The 17937-nt window shown below is 42.7% G+C and overlaps 1 protein-coding gene across 20 annotated transcripts in view; it reads left to right on the forward strand.

Annotated features, from left to right (window-relative positions):
• The window catches only part of afdna (afadin, adherens junction formation factor a), a 97169-nt gene that overhangs the window by 51820 nt on the left and 27412 nt on the right, over positions 1-17937 (forward strand). For all 20 annotated transcript variants that reach the window (XM_061704931.1, XM_061704933.1, XM_061704938.1 and 17 more), the window contains 7 exons: positions 1485-1630; positions 1723-1817; positions 2074-2339; positions 4038-4181; positions 5066-5264; positions 8690-8796; positions 12086-12166. In XM_061704931.1, coding sequence (XP_061560915.1) covers positions 1485-1630; positions 1723-1817; positions 2074-2339; positions 4038-4181; positions 5066-5264; positions 8690-8796; positions 12086-12166 — 1038 coding nt within the window. The remainder of the gene's footprint in view (positions 1-1484; positions 1631-1722; positions 1818-2073; positions 2340-4037; positions 4182-5065; positions 5265-8689; positions 8797-12085; positions 12167-17937) is intronic.

Raw genomic sequence — 17937 nt, forward strand, 5'->3', positions numbered from 1 at the left:
TCCTCCTCAATTTCTTCATCAGAATGCAAAAATAAATAAATAAACACTTGGTTAATAAAGTTATATTGCACCTGGAAAGGATTTCCAGTGCTTTACTCCCCCACCCCACACACACACATTTTGTTTTGTTACAGGTTTATTAAAAAATGTAGTAATTTTTTGGATGGCTGCGAATACCTTATGTAGCTGAGGATAAGTTCCACAGAAAAGCTTTTAACAGATTCATTTGTGACGAGCGAACCGCTAATAGGCAAGGGTTCACTGAGCTTGTTAAAAAGACGTTATGAGACATTTCCATTCGTTGTTTATATAAACACATTTAACGGCCTCATGTAGGGCTGTGATGATTAAACAACTTGAATAATTTAATTCAATTACACAAAAAAGTCCAAGCTAAATGTTTGCCTCTGAAGCTTTTCAGTGATAATTTTTCCACACATTACTGCAGACTCACGTAGACATAAGTTGGTGTGATGGTGCTGAGCCAGGAGGAAAAATCGTGTAAAACACAAAGAATCTCCAAAATTAGGGATCATTTCACACTTGGGGGGGGGGGGGGAGATAACAAAGAGCAATCAGTCTAGGACAAAGCAGAACTGGTTTACACAACTCCATGTCTATGACTGGTGACATAAAAATCGATAGCTAGTTTAATATAGCCCACCACGTGAGTTAGAACTTATTGTAATGTCCCACAGATTGTCAAGGATAGACTCAACACACAGATTGTCTAACAGTTAGCCAGTTATACAGCCAGCCTCTAACCTGATTTCACAACAGCCAGCTCAACACTCATTCGCTGACTTCCACCTCACCCACCAGGCCAGGCCCCGCTTTTTAAAGCCACACACATTCAAAGTCACAGATACTACAGTGTATAACGTGAGGATGGTGAACCTAAGTGTACAAAATGATACCTGCAACTCGCATCTAAATTTGTGTTGTATTGTTGTTTAATAATGTAAAATCGATTTTGTTTCGATTATCAGAGTAATCGATGGGCTCATCACGAGAATAATCGATTCTAAAAATATTCAATAGGTGCAGTCCTAGTCTCGTGTCATAAAGTGGGCTTTCATCCACAGACAATCTAATCTAGTTTAGGTGACATCATTGCCCCTGAAGAAATTACAGACAATTGTCTGCATGGTCACAGGGTGGTGATGAGCACTGATAAAAGTTCTTGTGAGTGTGAGGAGGGGGCTGATGTCTGGTGACTTGATATGTGGTCTTGACTTGAATACTGGTCATTATTGTCACTGCTGATTTCTCAATGGATTGATTGGCTGACGTTAATGACCAATCCTCATGGTGGAGGGTGGGTGGGGGGGGGGGGGCAGAGTGTGCTGGGCATGAGTCTATCCCTCAAGTAACAACTTGCTCTTGGCTGCTACTGAAACCAACAGACTTCTAACGCCTCACAACCGACGTGGATGGAACCAGCTTAACAGTTTTGTGTTTTCTGTGTGTTTGTGATTTTACAGAAGCAGAAGAACATTGCGGGTGCGCTAGCCTTTTGGATGGCCAATGCCTCGGAGCTGCTTAACTTCATCAAGCAGGATCGTGACTTAAGCCGCGTCACGCTGGACGCCCAGGATGTCCTCGCCCACCTCGTCCAGATGGCCTTCAAGTCAGTGTTGACTTAAATGCTCCATGCGATCTATCCACAGGTCAACAAAAAGCATTTAATTGTAAGGAAATGTGTGTGGTGTGTGCTCACAGGTACCTGGTCCATTGCCTGCAGGCCGACCTCAACAACTACATGGCTGCCTTCCTAGATGACCCAGAGGAACACAATCCCCAGAGACCCAAGATAGGTAACTGACAAAAAAAAACAACACATTTTTTTTTTTTTTTTTTACTTTTACCCATTTATTGCACTTTGTCACTAAATATAATTTTTTTTTAACAATGTATTGCGATTTGGGGGGAAAATACAGCATTTTGCGCTTAAAACATTGCAAAATATAACATCTTCATTTGCGTTTCGTGGCCAAATATATAATTTCGATACTTTTCGTAGAGTAATTGTGTAGGGTAATAACTGGCGTCCCCCTTCACCTTTTTCCGCAGAGGACGTCCTGCATACGTTGACGGGCGCCATGTCGCTGCTGCGGCGGTGTCGCGTCAACGCGGCGCTGACCATCCAGCTCTTCTCGCAGCTCTTCCACTTCATCAACATGTGGCTCTTCAACAAGCTGGTGACGGACAGCGAGTCGGGCCTATGCTGCCACTACTGGGGCGCCATCCTGCGCCAGCAGCTCAGCCACATTGAGGCTTGGGCCGAGAAGCAGGGCCTGGAACTGGCCGCCGACTGCCACCTGAGTCGCATTGTGCAGGTAGGAGGGTGCAAATGACCTACAGGAAAGGAAAGCAGGAAGGGGAGGCAACTTTTGAGCCCAAGGGGCCACATTTCAATTTTAAAATTGATACAAGGGCCATCTTATTTGCACTGTAGATGTACTAAAAAGCTAGTGTATGTAAAATATGTATGACAGTTCATTTTATTGATTAAATAATAGATTCTGATTTAGAAGAAGAAGAATCACCTTTTATTGTCATGAACATGCATGCATGCACACGAAATTTGTTCTCTGCATTTTACCCATCATAGTGAACACATACACATGTTAGTGGAACACACTGGAGCAGAGGGCAGCTGAAGCGCCCGGGGAGCATTTCGGGGTATCAGTGTCTTGCTCAAGGACACCACAGCCGTGAGTCCGGGAGATGTTGGCGGATGGTCTAGTCGGGGTCTTGAACCTCGGTCCCCAACGGTGGCAGGCGATGATCAGTGCTGCCTTGAGATATGAGTTGAATTCGTTCCGTGACCAAGCTCATCTTTCCCCACTGAAATGAATGGAAATATCAATCTCTACCTGCCTCCCCCACACTCCCCCCAAAAAACGAAAATTGTTTTGTTGGTTTTGTTGTCTCCTCCCGGTGGGACGTGCCCGGAACGCCTCATCAGGGAGGCGTCCGGGAGGCATCCGAATCAGATGCCCCAGCCACCTCATCTGGCTCCTCTTGATGTGGAGGAGCAGCGCCTCTACTCTGAGATCCTCCTGGATGACCGAGCTTCTCACCCTTTCTCTAAGGGAGAACCCGGACACCCTGCGGAGGAAACTTATTTCGGCCGCTTGTATCCGGGATCTTGTTCTTTTGGTCACGACCCACAGCTCGTGACCATAGGTGAGGGTAGGAACGTAGATCGACCGGTAAATTGAGAGCTTCGCCTTTCAGCTTAGCTCCTTCTTTACCACAACGGACCGATACAAAGTCTGCATCACTGCAGACGCTGCACCGATCCGCCTGTCGATCTCTCGTTCCATTCTTCCCTCACTCGTGAAAAAGACCCCAAGATACTTGAACTCCTCCACTTAGGGCTGGATCTCATCCCCGACCTGGAGAGGGCACGCCACTCTTTTCCGACTGAGGACCACGGTCTCAGATTTGGAGGTGCTGATTCTCATCCCAGCCGCTTCACACTCGGCTGTGAACTGCTCCAGTGAGAGTTGGAGGTCACGGCTTGATGAAGCCAACAGAACCATATCATCTGCAAAAAGCAGAAATGCAATACTGAGGCCAACAAACCGGACCCCCTCTACGCCTCGGCTGCGCCTACAAATTCTGTCCATAAAAGTTATGAACAGAATCGGTGACAAAGGGCAGCCTTGGCGGAGTCCAACCCTCACCGGGAAAGAGTCCGACTTATTGCCGGATATGAGGACCAAACTCTGACTCCGGTCGTACAGGGACCGAACAGCCCGTTAGAACGCTTATATCTCAAATTTTTGTTTGCAAGTCAAAGCAAAAAAAATCGGCTCAACTTGAAAAACTTGAAAGTCGGGTCATATCTCAAGGCGCCACTGTATTTGGGTCGTACCTTGCCCAATCCTTTCACTAGGATCTTAGGAACTGTGACATGTAACAGTTCCTAGAAGTTGCTGTACTCCATGCAACACAGATGTGAAGCAGTATTAATACAAAGAGTTCTAAGACGTGTGTGTTTGTGTCTGTGTCTACGTCTTGTCCAGGCCACCACCCTGCTGACCATGGACAAATACTCCATGCAAGACGTCCAGAACATCCACAGCACTTGCTTCAAGCTCAACTCCCTGCAGCTCCACGCGCTCATGACCAACTACCACTGTGCTCCCGATGAGCCTTACATTCCGCCCGTAAGCTCCCCACTAAGCATTCATTGATGGACACTACTCACAACAACCTTTGGATAATATTGGGCTTTTGGGTGACATTTCAGACACTTCATAGCCGAAAATGTACTTTAACCCTTAGGGATAGGAATTGATAAGAATTTAGCAATTGTGACTCCATTATTGATATGGCTTGTCAATCCAATTCCTTATCGATACTCGTCGTGATTCTCTTTGGGTGAGGGACTGAAATAATATAAATGATACAGTATATGATATCATTGATGTTATTATCATTATACATCATGAAGGATGAAATTATAATAAAATATGGACAATATTTTTTATCCTGATATAGGTAATTTTGTACCCTGATAGTAATATACATCATGTATATACATATATAATAAATATTAAATAGATAAAATATATAATTAAAAGAAAATACTAATTTGCAGTGAAAAAAAGACCATTCAAAATATCTATATTCTCTTGGCAAGACTAATCGAATTACACTCAATCCATCTGTTACACTATTGAGGCACAAGAATTACATCATAAAACAGGTTTTTGTGTTACCATCTTGGGCGCTAAGAGGAATCAAGAAGCGGTATCGTCAGGCAAGAAAACAAAGGATTCCTAGGAATCAAATTTTTCAATTCCCATCCCTAATAACCTGTACAGGTGAAATTCATTTGACCTTGTTCCCCTGTTTGAATTACAATTGCTATTTAAACAGTTACCGTCATCATTCTGTCCACATTGTGACATCGAGACGCAGGTTTTTGGAATCTGGGAGGAGGTCTTCGCACCTGGAGACAACTCACGCAAGCACGGATTCCCGTGCTTTTGGCAAACAAGCCAACAGGATGGAAAGACGGACTTTTAACTCACATTTTTTTCCCCAGGAGCTGATCGACCACGTGGTGGCAGTGGCGGAGAACACGGCGGACGAGCTGGCGCGTAGCGATGGCCGTGAGGTGCAGCTGGAGGAGGACCCCGACCTGCAACTGCCCTTCCTGCTGCCCGAGGACGGATACTCGTGTGACGTGGTGCGCAGCATGCCCAATGGCCTGCAAGACTTCCTTGACCCGCTGCTGCAGCGAGGTAGCAGGACCACTTATACAGTTGACATTGCTTCATTTATTTTGACATGTAACACTAACACCAAAGACAGTTAAGAATGTAGGTTACAAAATGCTGGATTTACTGAGAGAAACTGGCCTGAATCTACCATTTTAGTAGCAAAATATTCCATTTATTTTTTTTGTTATAGCCTTTTTCTGTACAAATATTGTTTTCAAATTGATTACATTTGAAGCAAATATATACCAAATATATTGTTTTTATGGTCAAATTGTCATGGTCTGTGTTTTGATGACTTTCTTTGTTTGGCCTTCTGGGGAACGTCTTGGATCCGTTCCTTGGGCGGGGGGGATACTGTCATGGTCTGTGTTTTGCTTCATTTTATTCCTGTGTTCCATGTCTTGTGTGCTCATTTAGTTATTGTGTCCACCTGTTCTCGTCAACCTACCTTGTGTCGACCAATCAGCTCCCTCCAGCCACTCGTCAATCTGTTTGTATTTAGTTCCCTGGTTTCTTTCAGTTTTTGTCAGTTCAATGTCATTTTAATATGTTATTTCACGAGTCATGTCTTTGTCACATTGGGGGTTTTTGAAGGCAAGGCAAAATATGGTGGACCCAAGTCCAGGGAGGCAACGCAGTATATTTAATTCCAAAAACAAAGTAAAACGAGGATCATGGAAAAATCTCAATACTAAATGAACAAAGTCTAAAACCTAAACACAAACTAACGAAGAAACCCTTGAGTAAACTTAAAACTGGAAAGAAGCCTGTCACGAACGAAGGTTTTTGAGGGCAAGGCAGAATGTGGAGGACCCAAGTGCAGGGAAGCAATGCAGGTGTCTCAAAAAATGTTTTAATTTCCAAAAACAAAGGAAAACAAGGATCGTGGAAAAAATCTAAATACTAAATTGACAAAGTCCAAAATCTAAATGCAAAGTAGCAAAGAAACACTAGGGAACAAAGAAAACTAGAAACGAGACATGACTAGTGATATAACTGACAACTTCGACATTTGACATTGACATAATACAATGAACCGAGAAGAACTGAAAGAAACCAGGGAACTAACTAAATACAAACAGATTGACGAGACAATGAGGAACACCTGGACAAAACACGAGTGGCTGGAGGCAGTTGATTGGTCCACACAAGGTAGAAGGTTGACGAGAACAGGTGGACACAATAACGAAATGAGAACACAAGACATGAAAAACATGGAACACAAAAAAACATGAAGCAAAACCAAACACAATCCAAACCAAAACACAGACCATGATACAAATACTTAATTTACCGTGCAATTTTAGTGGCAAAATGTATTTTAGTGTTTTCAAGGAAACATTTTCATTCCCCTTTTTTTTCTATAGCTAATCTACAGTTTTAATGATGAAATACAGTAAGTAGTCCATCATTAATGCGGAGTTTACATTCCAGAACCCATTGTAATACATACAATTTGTGAAGAAGCGACCATATATTTATTTATATACATCCATCCATCCATCCATCCATCCATTTTCTGAGCCGCTTCTCCTCACTTGGGTCGCAGGCGTGCTGGAGCCTATCCCAGCTATCATCGGGCAGGAGGCGGGGTACACCCTGAACTGGTTGCTAGCCAATCGCAGGGCACGTACAAACAAACAAGCATTCAGACTCACATTCACACCTACTGGGCAATTTAGACTCTCCAATTCATGCATGTTTTTGGGATGTGGGAGGAAACCGGAGTGCCCGGAGAAAACCCACGCTGGCACGGGGAGAACATGCAAACTCCACACAGGCGGGGCTGGTGATTGAACCCCGGTCCTCAGAACTGTGAGGCCGACGCTCTAACCAGTCGCCCACCGTGCTGCCTATTTATATACAGTGTATTGTAAAGCTTTATGCATGATACCAGTACAAAATAATATGCATGTAAGGTGCAAGTATTTTTTCTGTCCACCATCCTCACATTCTACACTGTAGTTTCAGTGACTTTGAATATGTGCGGCTTTAGAAGGCGGGGCCTGGCCAGGTGAGTGATGTGGGTGGCAGCAAGTGAGAGTGTGGAGTTGGCTGGCTGTTAACTGGCTAACCCGTTTAGCCAGTTTCTGAGTTGAGTGACTCAGCGTCAGTTGTGGCGTGTTTTATTTTGATAGCAGTTGTTCAATAAAGCGATTGAAAGTGCACTTGCAACTGTGTCTATCCTTGACCCCCGGTGGAAGTATTACAATTCATTCCAGCTTGCAGTGGTAGGTGTTATTAAATTAGCTAACAATGTTTATTTTACCATAGACCTGCAGTTGTGTAGTTCTGCTCTGAAGTAGACATATTGACTTTAAAACTTTGTTTTTTCTTAGAAGATAAAGTTCAATATGTCTCTTTTAGATGTGCAATGATCCCAAAGTTTGGACATTGTCTTTTACGCACTCTTTCCTCCTGGCCCATGATCATTGCTACATGATAGTAACTAACATTAGCTCGTGTGGAAAACCGATCACCGCAAAATCTCACAATGTAGTGGAAAAATCTGCAATATACAATTAGATAGATATACGTGCAATTTAAAAATCTGCGATACAGTGAGACCGCAAAAAGTCAACCACAATATGACAAGTGATTACATAAGAAACTAGTCTATGTAAAAAAATTTACATTTTAGGGCAAATGTCATGTTTTGTGCCCGAAATATGTTTCATCAATAAATGGTGTTTTAAAAGAAAAAACTTTTTCATTGTCCATTTAGCCTTTTTGTGAGCAAATGCAGCGTTTTAACAGCAATATACTTTTACATGAGAAGCACTGTGGTTTAAGTAAGAATCTTCCGTTTTAGTGGTAAAATGTTTTTATGGGCGTATTACATTTTTTCTAAGATAAGAAATATAAGCGGCACGGTGGACTACTGGTTGGAGTGTCTGCCTCACAGTTCTGAGGACTGGGATTCATGCGTGTTCTCCCCGTGCCTGCGTGGGTTTTCTCCGGGCACTCCGGTTTCCTCCCACATCCCCAAAAAAATATGCATGGTAGGTTAATTGACGACTCTAAATTGCCCGTAGGTGTGAATGTGAGTGCGAATGGTTGTTTGTATGTGCCCTGCTATTGGGTGGAAACCAGTTCAGGGTGTACCCCGCCTCCTGCCCGATGATAGCTGGGATAGGCGCCAGCACTCCCACGACCCTTGTGAGGATAAGCGACTCAGAAAATGGATGGATGGATAAGAAATATAATAATCCCTGTACACGGTTCAAATGTGTCACCTTGTGGATGTGAGCAATGAGTCATCACAGCAATGTGATGACTCTTGAGATCACCTTTGGTTTAATTGACGGAAAAACAACTTTTTGATTGAGATCAAATTAGTTGAATCAGGGTTCTGCTATTAATAATTTCCAATGTTTGTTTTGTTTTATTGGAAACATTGTGTAACTTCCCATATGTGGTTGTTTTTTTTTTATTTTGCCCAACAGGCTTCTGCCGGCTGACACCCCACCCTCGTTCGCCCGGAACGTGGACGGTCCACTTCGAAGGGGCCGACTGCGACAGCCACTTCTCTGCTGTTGACAACTCTGACATGGTATGACATAGTGTGCGTGCGTGCGTGCGGTCCCAGCTACAGGCTGACAGCAAAAGAGGTATAATTTCTACTGAACAGACGCAACAAACACACGTGTTGAAGTAACTGCACATGAGTGAGCTTGTGTCACAAAATGAGAGTGTGTTTAAGTAATAAAACGCACGTACACCTTCTCTGTAATTGGCCCGTTTATTCCTGTTCAAACCTATTTCATGACTCTACATAATCACTCACTCACACATATAGACATTCACACAGCCATCAGTGTTGCCAAGATGGCTGACTCGCGAGACATTTTTGTTTGATGTTCATGACAGGATTAATTGCACAATTTAGCCTCTATCACACTGTCTGGAATTGCATTCAACATTTCCTAGCTTTTCCCCACATGGTTATTCTGTATAAGTAACACAGACATGGAATAGGTGGGACATGAGCAACACCATCCACCCACCCATCCATCCATTTTCTACCGCTTATCCGAGGTCGGGTCATGGAGGGAGTAGCTTTAGCAGGGACGCCCAGACTCTCCGTAGCAGAGAACTTACACTAGAATTGTCATGTCACTGCTATAACAAAAGATAAGGCATTTATCCTTCTATTTACACAGAAAAGTGGCATATTGCGCACAATTGTGTACCCGTTCACACATGAATTGCAGTAACTACAATTGCTTTCAACACAACCGGGCAGAGGAAGAGTTAAAGGTCCCCTTTTATCGTTTTTTTTTTTTTTAAAGTTTATTTTTGATCATCTTTGATATCCTATTATGGGGTGTGCAATATAATTTGCCTTAGAAATGCAGGTTAGCTTTTTCATGTGATTCTGGTTGGTCTTTTCTGCCTTGCATTTGAGATGGTCGAATTTATAATTATTATGCCACATGTAAATGAGATTTGCCCTGATTGGATCACTTATCTTCTCTATTTTAAATATGGAAAACAACTTGGTTCTAATTGGTCCATATCATGGCGTCTGGCAGATAGCAATGTGACGTCCTTTGATATCTAGTTCGGACTTCTGTCCCTCTCAAGAGTTTGATCGCAGAAGTTATTTATACGCCCCCTCCACCGTTGCCGCTCACCACGCTCTCTTGCCGGACGCTAGCACGCCGACGACCTACTGAAGAGGACCGAGGTGGAAAAAGTATATTAATGTGGTGCAAATTAAGCGAATGCCCATTCAGTGTGAATAAATAATTGTGCAGCACAGTTTACCGAGTGTTGGGTTGTTGGCCCACTAATAGGGAACCCAAAGTGGGCAGGTACTTGAATATTGCCAAAACTACATCTCACCATCGGCGATTTCAAATTTCTAAGTGGTTTTGGTGTTCAAAGGCTATTGCATTCAATTGCCAAACCGCATAGATGTCTACCTTAAAACCTGCCACAAACTCATTTTGACCTACGTTATGCATAAAAAAGTAGGAAAAAAATGGATTCTGATAGAAGGGGGCCTGCAAAGTGAAAGTAAATCCATCCATCCATTTTCTTTTACCGCTTATCCTCACTAGGGTCGCGGGCGTGCTGGAGCCTATCCCAGCTATCTTTGGGCGAGAGGCGGGTTACACCCTGAACTGGTCACCAGCCAATCGCAGGGCACATATAAACAATTTCCAGGTGGACTTTGCACCCCCAATTCTGTGTCATACGCTCTCTGTGAAAGATGAAATTTTTTTGTATTACTTTGTATAACAAACACCACACAACACAATCAAAGCAGGACTAGCCAGCTAACGTTGCACTCTCATTCGCTGCCTCCTATGTCCCTCACCAGACCAGGCCCTGCCTTTTAAAGCCATACACGCTCAAAAGTCACAGATACTACAGTAGAATGTGAGGGTAGCACACCCGACTAGACAAAAAATAATAATAATACGTGCACCGTACATACATGTTATGTACGTGTTGCAGGATCTCTGAGTCACATTGTGGGAGTTTCATTTCTTTACCACAAGTAGTCACCACATAAACAGAAAAACATCCCTTTCAGCAGCTATTATGGTTTTAGCCAAAGGCCGGGAAATGTTGACCGTAAAAGCGTTACGTCAGTAGACAGTCACCACTGCGGATTTGATTGAAAGTGAGTAAACAACTAGACGGTGTTATGGACACTGTTGTTACTCGCATGTCAGGCAAGAAAAAAAAAAGTGTCATCTTGCAGTCACTTCCTTGTGGTCACCACCCACGATGACACAATACTGACAAAGGAGGTGGTAACACACACACATGTGCATACACACACGCACAGACACACACAAATTGGATGCGGACCTATTTTTTTCCATAAGTGTGCCACCAGCCGGTTTGTATTGGACGGCCGTTGTGAGAGAATTTTCTCTAGTGATGTGGGAACCCTTGGTAGCACTCAGCCTCCACACCCACTCACCCAACCCTGCACATCTGTGTGCTTGTGTATGAGATGGCGTGTGTGTGTGTGCGCAAGTGTTTTTTGTGACAGAGTGAGTCAGAGAGAGTGTATGTGTATTTGTACATTTGTGCAAGCGTGTGACAGTGTATGTGTGAGTGAGAGTGTGTGTGTGCCTGTGTGTGGATGTGCTTGTGTGTGTGTGCGTGCGTGCCTGTGTGAGTAAAAGTGGACACGTTTGTGTGTGCATGAGTGTATGTGCATATGTGCCTGTGAGTGACTGAATGAAAGAATGCTAATGTGTGTGTGTAAATGAGGTTTGTTCAAGTGCGTGTGCACATTTGCGAGTGTGTGAGACTGTGAGTGAGTGCATGTTTGTAAGTATACAGCATGTGTATGTTTGTGAGTGAGTGTGTTAATGATAGTTTGTATGCGAGTGTACACATTCGTGTGTTGTGTGTGAACCTGAATGAGTGTGCGATTGTGTGTGAATGTGTGTGTGTGCATGCGCCTGTGTGTGAGTCTGCGTGTTTGTCAGCGTGTTGTGAGTGTGTTTGTGTGCGTGTTTGTAGGTTTGTATGTGTGCACCTGTGTGTGAGTCCAGTGTGTATGTGTGTTTATTTGTGTGTGTGTTTAGGTTTGTTTTTGCAAGCGATTGAGTGTGTGTGCATGTTTGTGTGTGTGCACGTGTGTGCACGTGCGCCAGTGTGTGTGTGTCAGTTTGTGTGCGTGCATGCAGCTGTGGTGTGGTTTCCATTCTTGACTCCCATCCAGTAACCACCAGCCGTTCTCCTCCTTCATTGCTTCCTTCTTTATCCGTCTTCCTCCCGCCGACACGCACACATTTTCTCTGAGGTGCCAGGAGGAACCTCTGTCACTCACTCGTTTCTTTTCTCTTCTTCCTGTGCGTCTGTCATCTCAGCCAATGAGGAAGGAGCCGGAGGTGGTGACTGTGACGCTGAAGAAGCACAATGGCATGGGCCTCAGCATTGTGGCCGCCAAGGTAAGCCCGACCCCCGCCGTGAGCCGCCCGCCGTTCCGGAACATTTTTTAATAATAAAGAGCTTGCGAGCAGTCCGGAAATAAGCGGAATGCTTGCATGTTGGCTGTGGCGGGATTGGAGACTGATTTCACTGTTGAGTCTGATAGAAGCGCAAGAGACTAAACAGAAGAGTGCCGGAAGGTTCTGTTTAGTGGATTTGTTGAAGTGCTGCTGTAGATCACTGTCCACATGTGTAAATACTCTCCCACAAAACACAAGATGTTCTTTGACCAAATATTTATGCCTTAATTGCAATAATTGAATCCATAAGGCTTATTCCTGAAGTTACAAGGCTCTTCTCATTAGGCTTCTATTTAGAGAAGGTTCTGGAAGGTCATGGTTTGTGGATTTGTTGAAGTGCCGCTGTGGAGCACTGTCCCATGCAACACTAAAAACACCAAATCAAGAGGTGAAAATCAGCATTCAGATGTTCTTTCACCGAATATATTGAAAACATCCGCATAATCTTGCCGTAAAATCTGCTAGTTTATTGCTAACATGTAATGGGAAATAGCATCTACGTTCACAGAAAAAAATATTACACGACTCTTGTTTCTTTAGCGTTTTATTTATTTTTTTTGCCTGGTAAAACAAGGTACATTTGTTTGGACAAAGACAACAAGAAAAGCTTATAATAGCAAAGTTAAATTTAAGAGCTGATATCTAGCCATTTTCCATGGTTTTCTTTATAGTAACCAAAATAACTGGGAATACAATTAAGCATGTCAAATAAGACAAAGTATTATGGTGTTCATTGGATTCTTCAGGTAATATACCTTAAGTGATACCAAGGATTAAAATGAATAAGAAATAAAGTGGTCAAATATTTTTTTATGTGGCTGTTTGAACACAAAGGCTGCAGCACCACATGTAGACAGACAATATAACAATACACACAGGTATATTCAATGGGAATAGGGACCAAGCCCAGTCGCGACTAGCAAAAATCCGCAAATAATTGACGCTCCCTTATTATTGACATGGAGAAAAACAATCCTAAAAAAATTTGAATAAGCAAGGTTTTCTGCGAATAACAGGAGATGGCTTCCCCAAAAAATCCACAAATGGGTGAATTCGCAAATGCCAATACATAAATCAGCGGGGGTCAACTGTATTCTTTATCCTCTGCGAAAAATGTCTAAAATTATTGCAGCCTACTGAGTCATATACGGTAGTTGTGAAACTCTTGTGCATGACAGTATTACACTGCTCCTCGGTGGCCTGCTACGCAGCTGTATTTTAATGTTGGTCATAATGGTGGTACTCAGAAGGTTAATAATAATAATAGGTGTAATAAGTTTGGGAAACACTGTCTTCAGGAATAATCCCTGGGTTGTAATGTAGAAATTCTCTGTAACATTGTATGAAGGCCGTTGCGTCTCTCCAATGTGTCGTGAGTGAGGTGAAGTATAAAAATAAAGCCTCTTTCCTGCTCATGGCCGCCGCTATCCTGTGTGGGAAGGAAGGATGTCGGGAAGTAGCCTCCTTTTTGCTCTGTTTATTTTTTAACTAATCTTTGTGTGCGTGTGTGTGATGGGATTGTCAGCTAGGGAGAATTTAGTCAAACAGCAGCTTGAATTCTTAGTCAACGGGGCTGAGCTCTGCCTTATGTAACCGTGTGTGTGTGCGTGCGTGTGTGTGTGCGTGCGTGTGTGTGTCCATGCGTGCGTGTTTGCGCACGCCTAAGTGCAAGTGCTCAGTTTGACTAGCCGGCGTCCCTGTGTGCGTGTGTGTGTGTTTGCGCGCGCCTAAGTGCAAGTGCTCAGTTTGACTAGCCGGCGTCCCAGCTCGCACCACCTTTTGCGGAGGAATTTCGCTGCCGCTCGGGAGCTTTTCAGACTGCAGATTGGAATTTAGTCCTGCCGCCTCCTGTTTTCTCAGGTGTTAGACTACTGGAGTGCTTCAATGCTACTTTTTAAGGTCACAGAGCTTGTCTGTGCACGCTAACAAGCTGGTGTGTGTGTGTGTGTGTGGTTGGACCAGTGTGGACCCAGGACATGTGGTTCTCCGTAGTGGGCAGGAAAGACCAGGTATGTTTGTCGTATTTCAATGTGCAAAAAGTGTCATTTAAAAGGAGATTGTGAAGTTTGAAGGGTTTCGTATGTAGGTTGAATAAAGCGCAGGTGTTGCACATGTTGGTAGCTGGCAGGTTTGATAGCCTTCTGGTTTGTCGCTTTGTTCTGTTTGCTTTAAGGGAGGCTCGGCTAATGGTTAAACTCGTGTACATACACGTACAAACAAACACACGCACTTGGTCAGCATGTGTTTGCAGCCGCCTGCACTATCCATTCTGTTACTGATACAGTGGTGCCTTGAGATACAAGTTTATTTCGTTCTATGACCACGCTCGTCACTCAAAACGCTCATCTTTCCCCATTGAAATGAATGTACATTCTATTGATTCGTTCCAGCCTCGCCGAGAAAAAAAAAAAAAAAAAAAAAAAAATGTAATGTGTCTTTAATGAGGAAATCAGCACTCTGTAGTAGTGTATTTTTTGGTAATTTCCAGTCTTTTTTAATTGAGTAGAATGTAAAGAATCAAACAGTTTGCATCATCATTCATTGCGGCTCCTTGAGGTGTGTGCGACTTGGCCACTGGGTGGCAGTATAATACAGTCATGCAAACACAAACGAAGACAACTTTCTATGAAGAATATCTGCTTGTATTGTTGTTGTTGTGTCTATGTTTCTGCACCGTTTTGTGTTCAGATATATGCTGCTTATTAAAGGGTTACAACACTGCCACATAGATGCTATTTGTTAGCATTTGCCTACTGCGTTTCCCATTGTGTGTTAGCATTAAGCTTGCGGCAAAGTTATGTGGTTGTAATGTGTAATACTCTTTCTTTTATGTTTAGTTTGACAGTAGACTTGAACGGAGTGGCATTAAATAGGTTAAAGCCTCATTTTTGAATAATTGCTAACTTCTGCTTGTTGAGAAGTGAGTCGAGTTAACTGCCACAATACAGCACTTGTATCTCAAATTTTTGCTTGCAAAGTCAAATCAAAGAATTGGCTGAACGGCTGCTCGTTTCCTGGAGAAATTAATAAGTCGGGTAATGATTGTCGCACATCACATCTGACTTCACAGACATGCACTACCGCGTTAAATCACTCAGATTGCGGAGGGACTCTTCTGTTGGTTACACAATCGAGGCCGAAACAATATGCGAAGATCCCAGGAACGGATTTTGTTTGACGTTACAGCTTCCACTGTATTTTTTTGTACCATTGGATCAGTCCATTATGGAGTCTTTCCCACACAACAGTAAGGTACATCAGCATTTTTCAAAAACCTTTCATCAGATAACTGCTGAATGTAAATTAAATCAATGTTTATATGTTAATATTGAAAAACCTAAATGCGCAAAATGGATCCCTGGATTATAATAAGATTTAAAAGTGTGCTATGATTGTTGCACCTCGCGTACGTGCTCGCAGACATGCACAGCCACGTTAAAACATTCACAATATGAAAGGACTCTTGTTTTGGTTGTACAATTGAGTTTCGAAACAATGAGAGCACCCAAAGTTCGCCTTTTTGAAGTTTTGCTTGTGTGTTTGTTGTTTTGGCTGGAGGAACGCTTGCACAAGTGGAACAATAGCTTGGAAAAAGACTGCCCCGTACCCCCATGTGGTCAGCAACAATGGGGGGATGTATGATTTCCTGTGAAAGATAAGTTGTTGCACCATCCCCCCAAATCTCATTCTGTCAGCTTCACCGGGCACTTTTGCACATTTGTCTTTTATTTTCACCCGTGTGTGTGGTAGATTAAAAGTAACACTTGTATTTTTAGCGCTGCATTCAAGGCACTGGGTGAGGCCACTTGGGGCATGAAAATAGTTCAGAAGAAGAAGAAGCCTTCAGGCCCTGATGTGTTCCTGTTTAAACACGTGACACAATGCAAATAGGCACAGGTGCAAATGATCAGTATGAACTCTTGTGGTGGACTTTTGCAGTCAAATAGTGAGGCTTTACAAAGAAATGTGTTGCACTTGTGCCAAAATGGTGCCTGTTTGTTCTGCTTCAAATCAATCTGCATTTAGCCACTCCAAATGATTTCATGGGTGTACCAAGTGGAAGCTGATAAGTGTAATTTCCTCGTGGGCCTTCAATTTGAAATAGGCCGTTGCGCTCTGTTCGACTTGGAATATATTACAAACCTGGTAGCTCCAATGTGTACCTTATTTCTTGTCGATTCTTGAGGCCAAACCCTAATCACGGTTCACTTGTGGCGAATTCAGTGCATCATAGTTGTTGTTTTTTATCAGCATAGTGCAGTTAGTTACTCTCCTGCACATCTTTGATACAGTTAGCATTATTGGCTATTTTACTATTACATGGCAGCAATGACTCACATAAGGACAAATGACCTCTTAAAAATAAATCTTACTCAGCAATTTCAACTCCGACGTTTGGTAAGTCACCAAGTTGCTTAGTGATGCAGTGAACATGACTGGAATACTACTGTTTAACACACAAGCCACAGTCAACTTTTAATGGAAAAATTTAAAAAATGACAACCTAGCCCGACATATAATAATGCTAATGCACATGCTCATAACAATATGGACAGGAACAAATGCAAGTAAAGAGCAACATTTAGCTTGATTTTCTCCAACCAGCAAATAATTCTGGGAAGCAACAGGATCTGCCGGCCCTACTTTCTATGATGCTTTGCGCTGCCTACACTGCCGGGAAGCATAGTGCCTAATGCTTTAGCCGTCTAAAGGCATGTATGACATTCAAATCACTCAAGCAGAGCCCACCTTAAAGTCATGTGCTTGTGTAACGTGTGCATGGCGACCTAGAGTGGACAAATAGAATGCCTGCGCCTCCCTATGTATCACATTGTAATTGAATTTCATATATAAAACTTGTAACTGTATATAAATATTACAATAAATAATCGGTCGCTATTTCGCAGATTTTGTCTGTTGCAGGGTTTTTCTGGAATGTAACCACCGTGATAAACGAGGGATTGTATTTCCTTTATTTGCCCTTAAAACAGTTTTTGTTGCTTTTTCAATATGTTTAGGCTCCATTTATTTTATCAGTTTTGTAGCATTTGCTTGAATGTGAGCAGAGAGTGTAGTCCTTGACACATGATGTTGTATGCTTTGAATCGTAACAGGTTCACTGTCCATTCATTTTAGCACGTACATGTGCATGTTTTTACGAAATACCGGTACTTGAAAATGTGATTCATTTGCAAAAAAATCAATTGCTCATTCCTCCGTTTAGCTTATTGAAATGTCCTGTGACAATATTTTCAACAATTATGGTGGGAATTCCTCTGGTTTTGTTTGTTGGAGAGCTGGGAGGCTCTTACATCTGTGCTTGAACATACCAAAGTCATCAGAATGATTTAAACGACCCATCTTGTGTCACACACAGGAAATAGGCACACTGTTGGAGCATTGTGGGTCAGATAGTTAAGAGCTGATGAATGTCTTTCCACGTTGTGCATTCCTGGGATTCTGATATTTGAATAGAGCAATTCATAGCTCGAACACACACAAGAAACGATACATCCCGAACATTTGTAACGCAGGTCATTGTTTCAAAAAATGTTTTTCACTTTTTGCGTCTTGTTGGACTGAAGGAAGTCGAAAAACATACTACGAAATAAAAGTCACCGTAAAAAAATCTTGCCTACTTAATAAGCAGACATATTAAAAGTTATAAAAGTAATAGTATCATGAAAAAAATAAAAATGGATGGTGATTTT

This window comes from Phycodurus eques, chromosome 18 (genome assembly GCF_024500275.1).
Source record: "Phycodurus eques isolate BA_2022a chromosome 18, UOR_Pequ_1.1, whole genome shotgun sequence".
In the NCBI taxonomy this organism is placed as follows: Eukaryota; Metazoa; Chordata; class Actinopteri; order Syngnathiformes; family Syngnathidae; genus Phycodurus; species Phycodurus eques.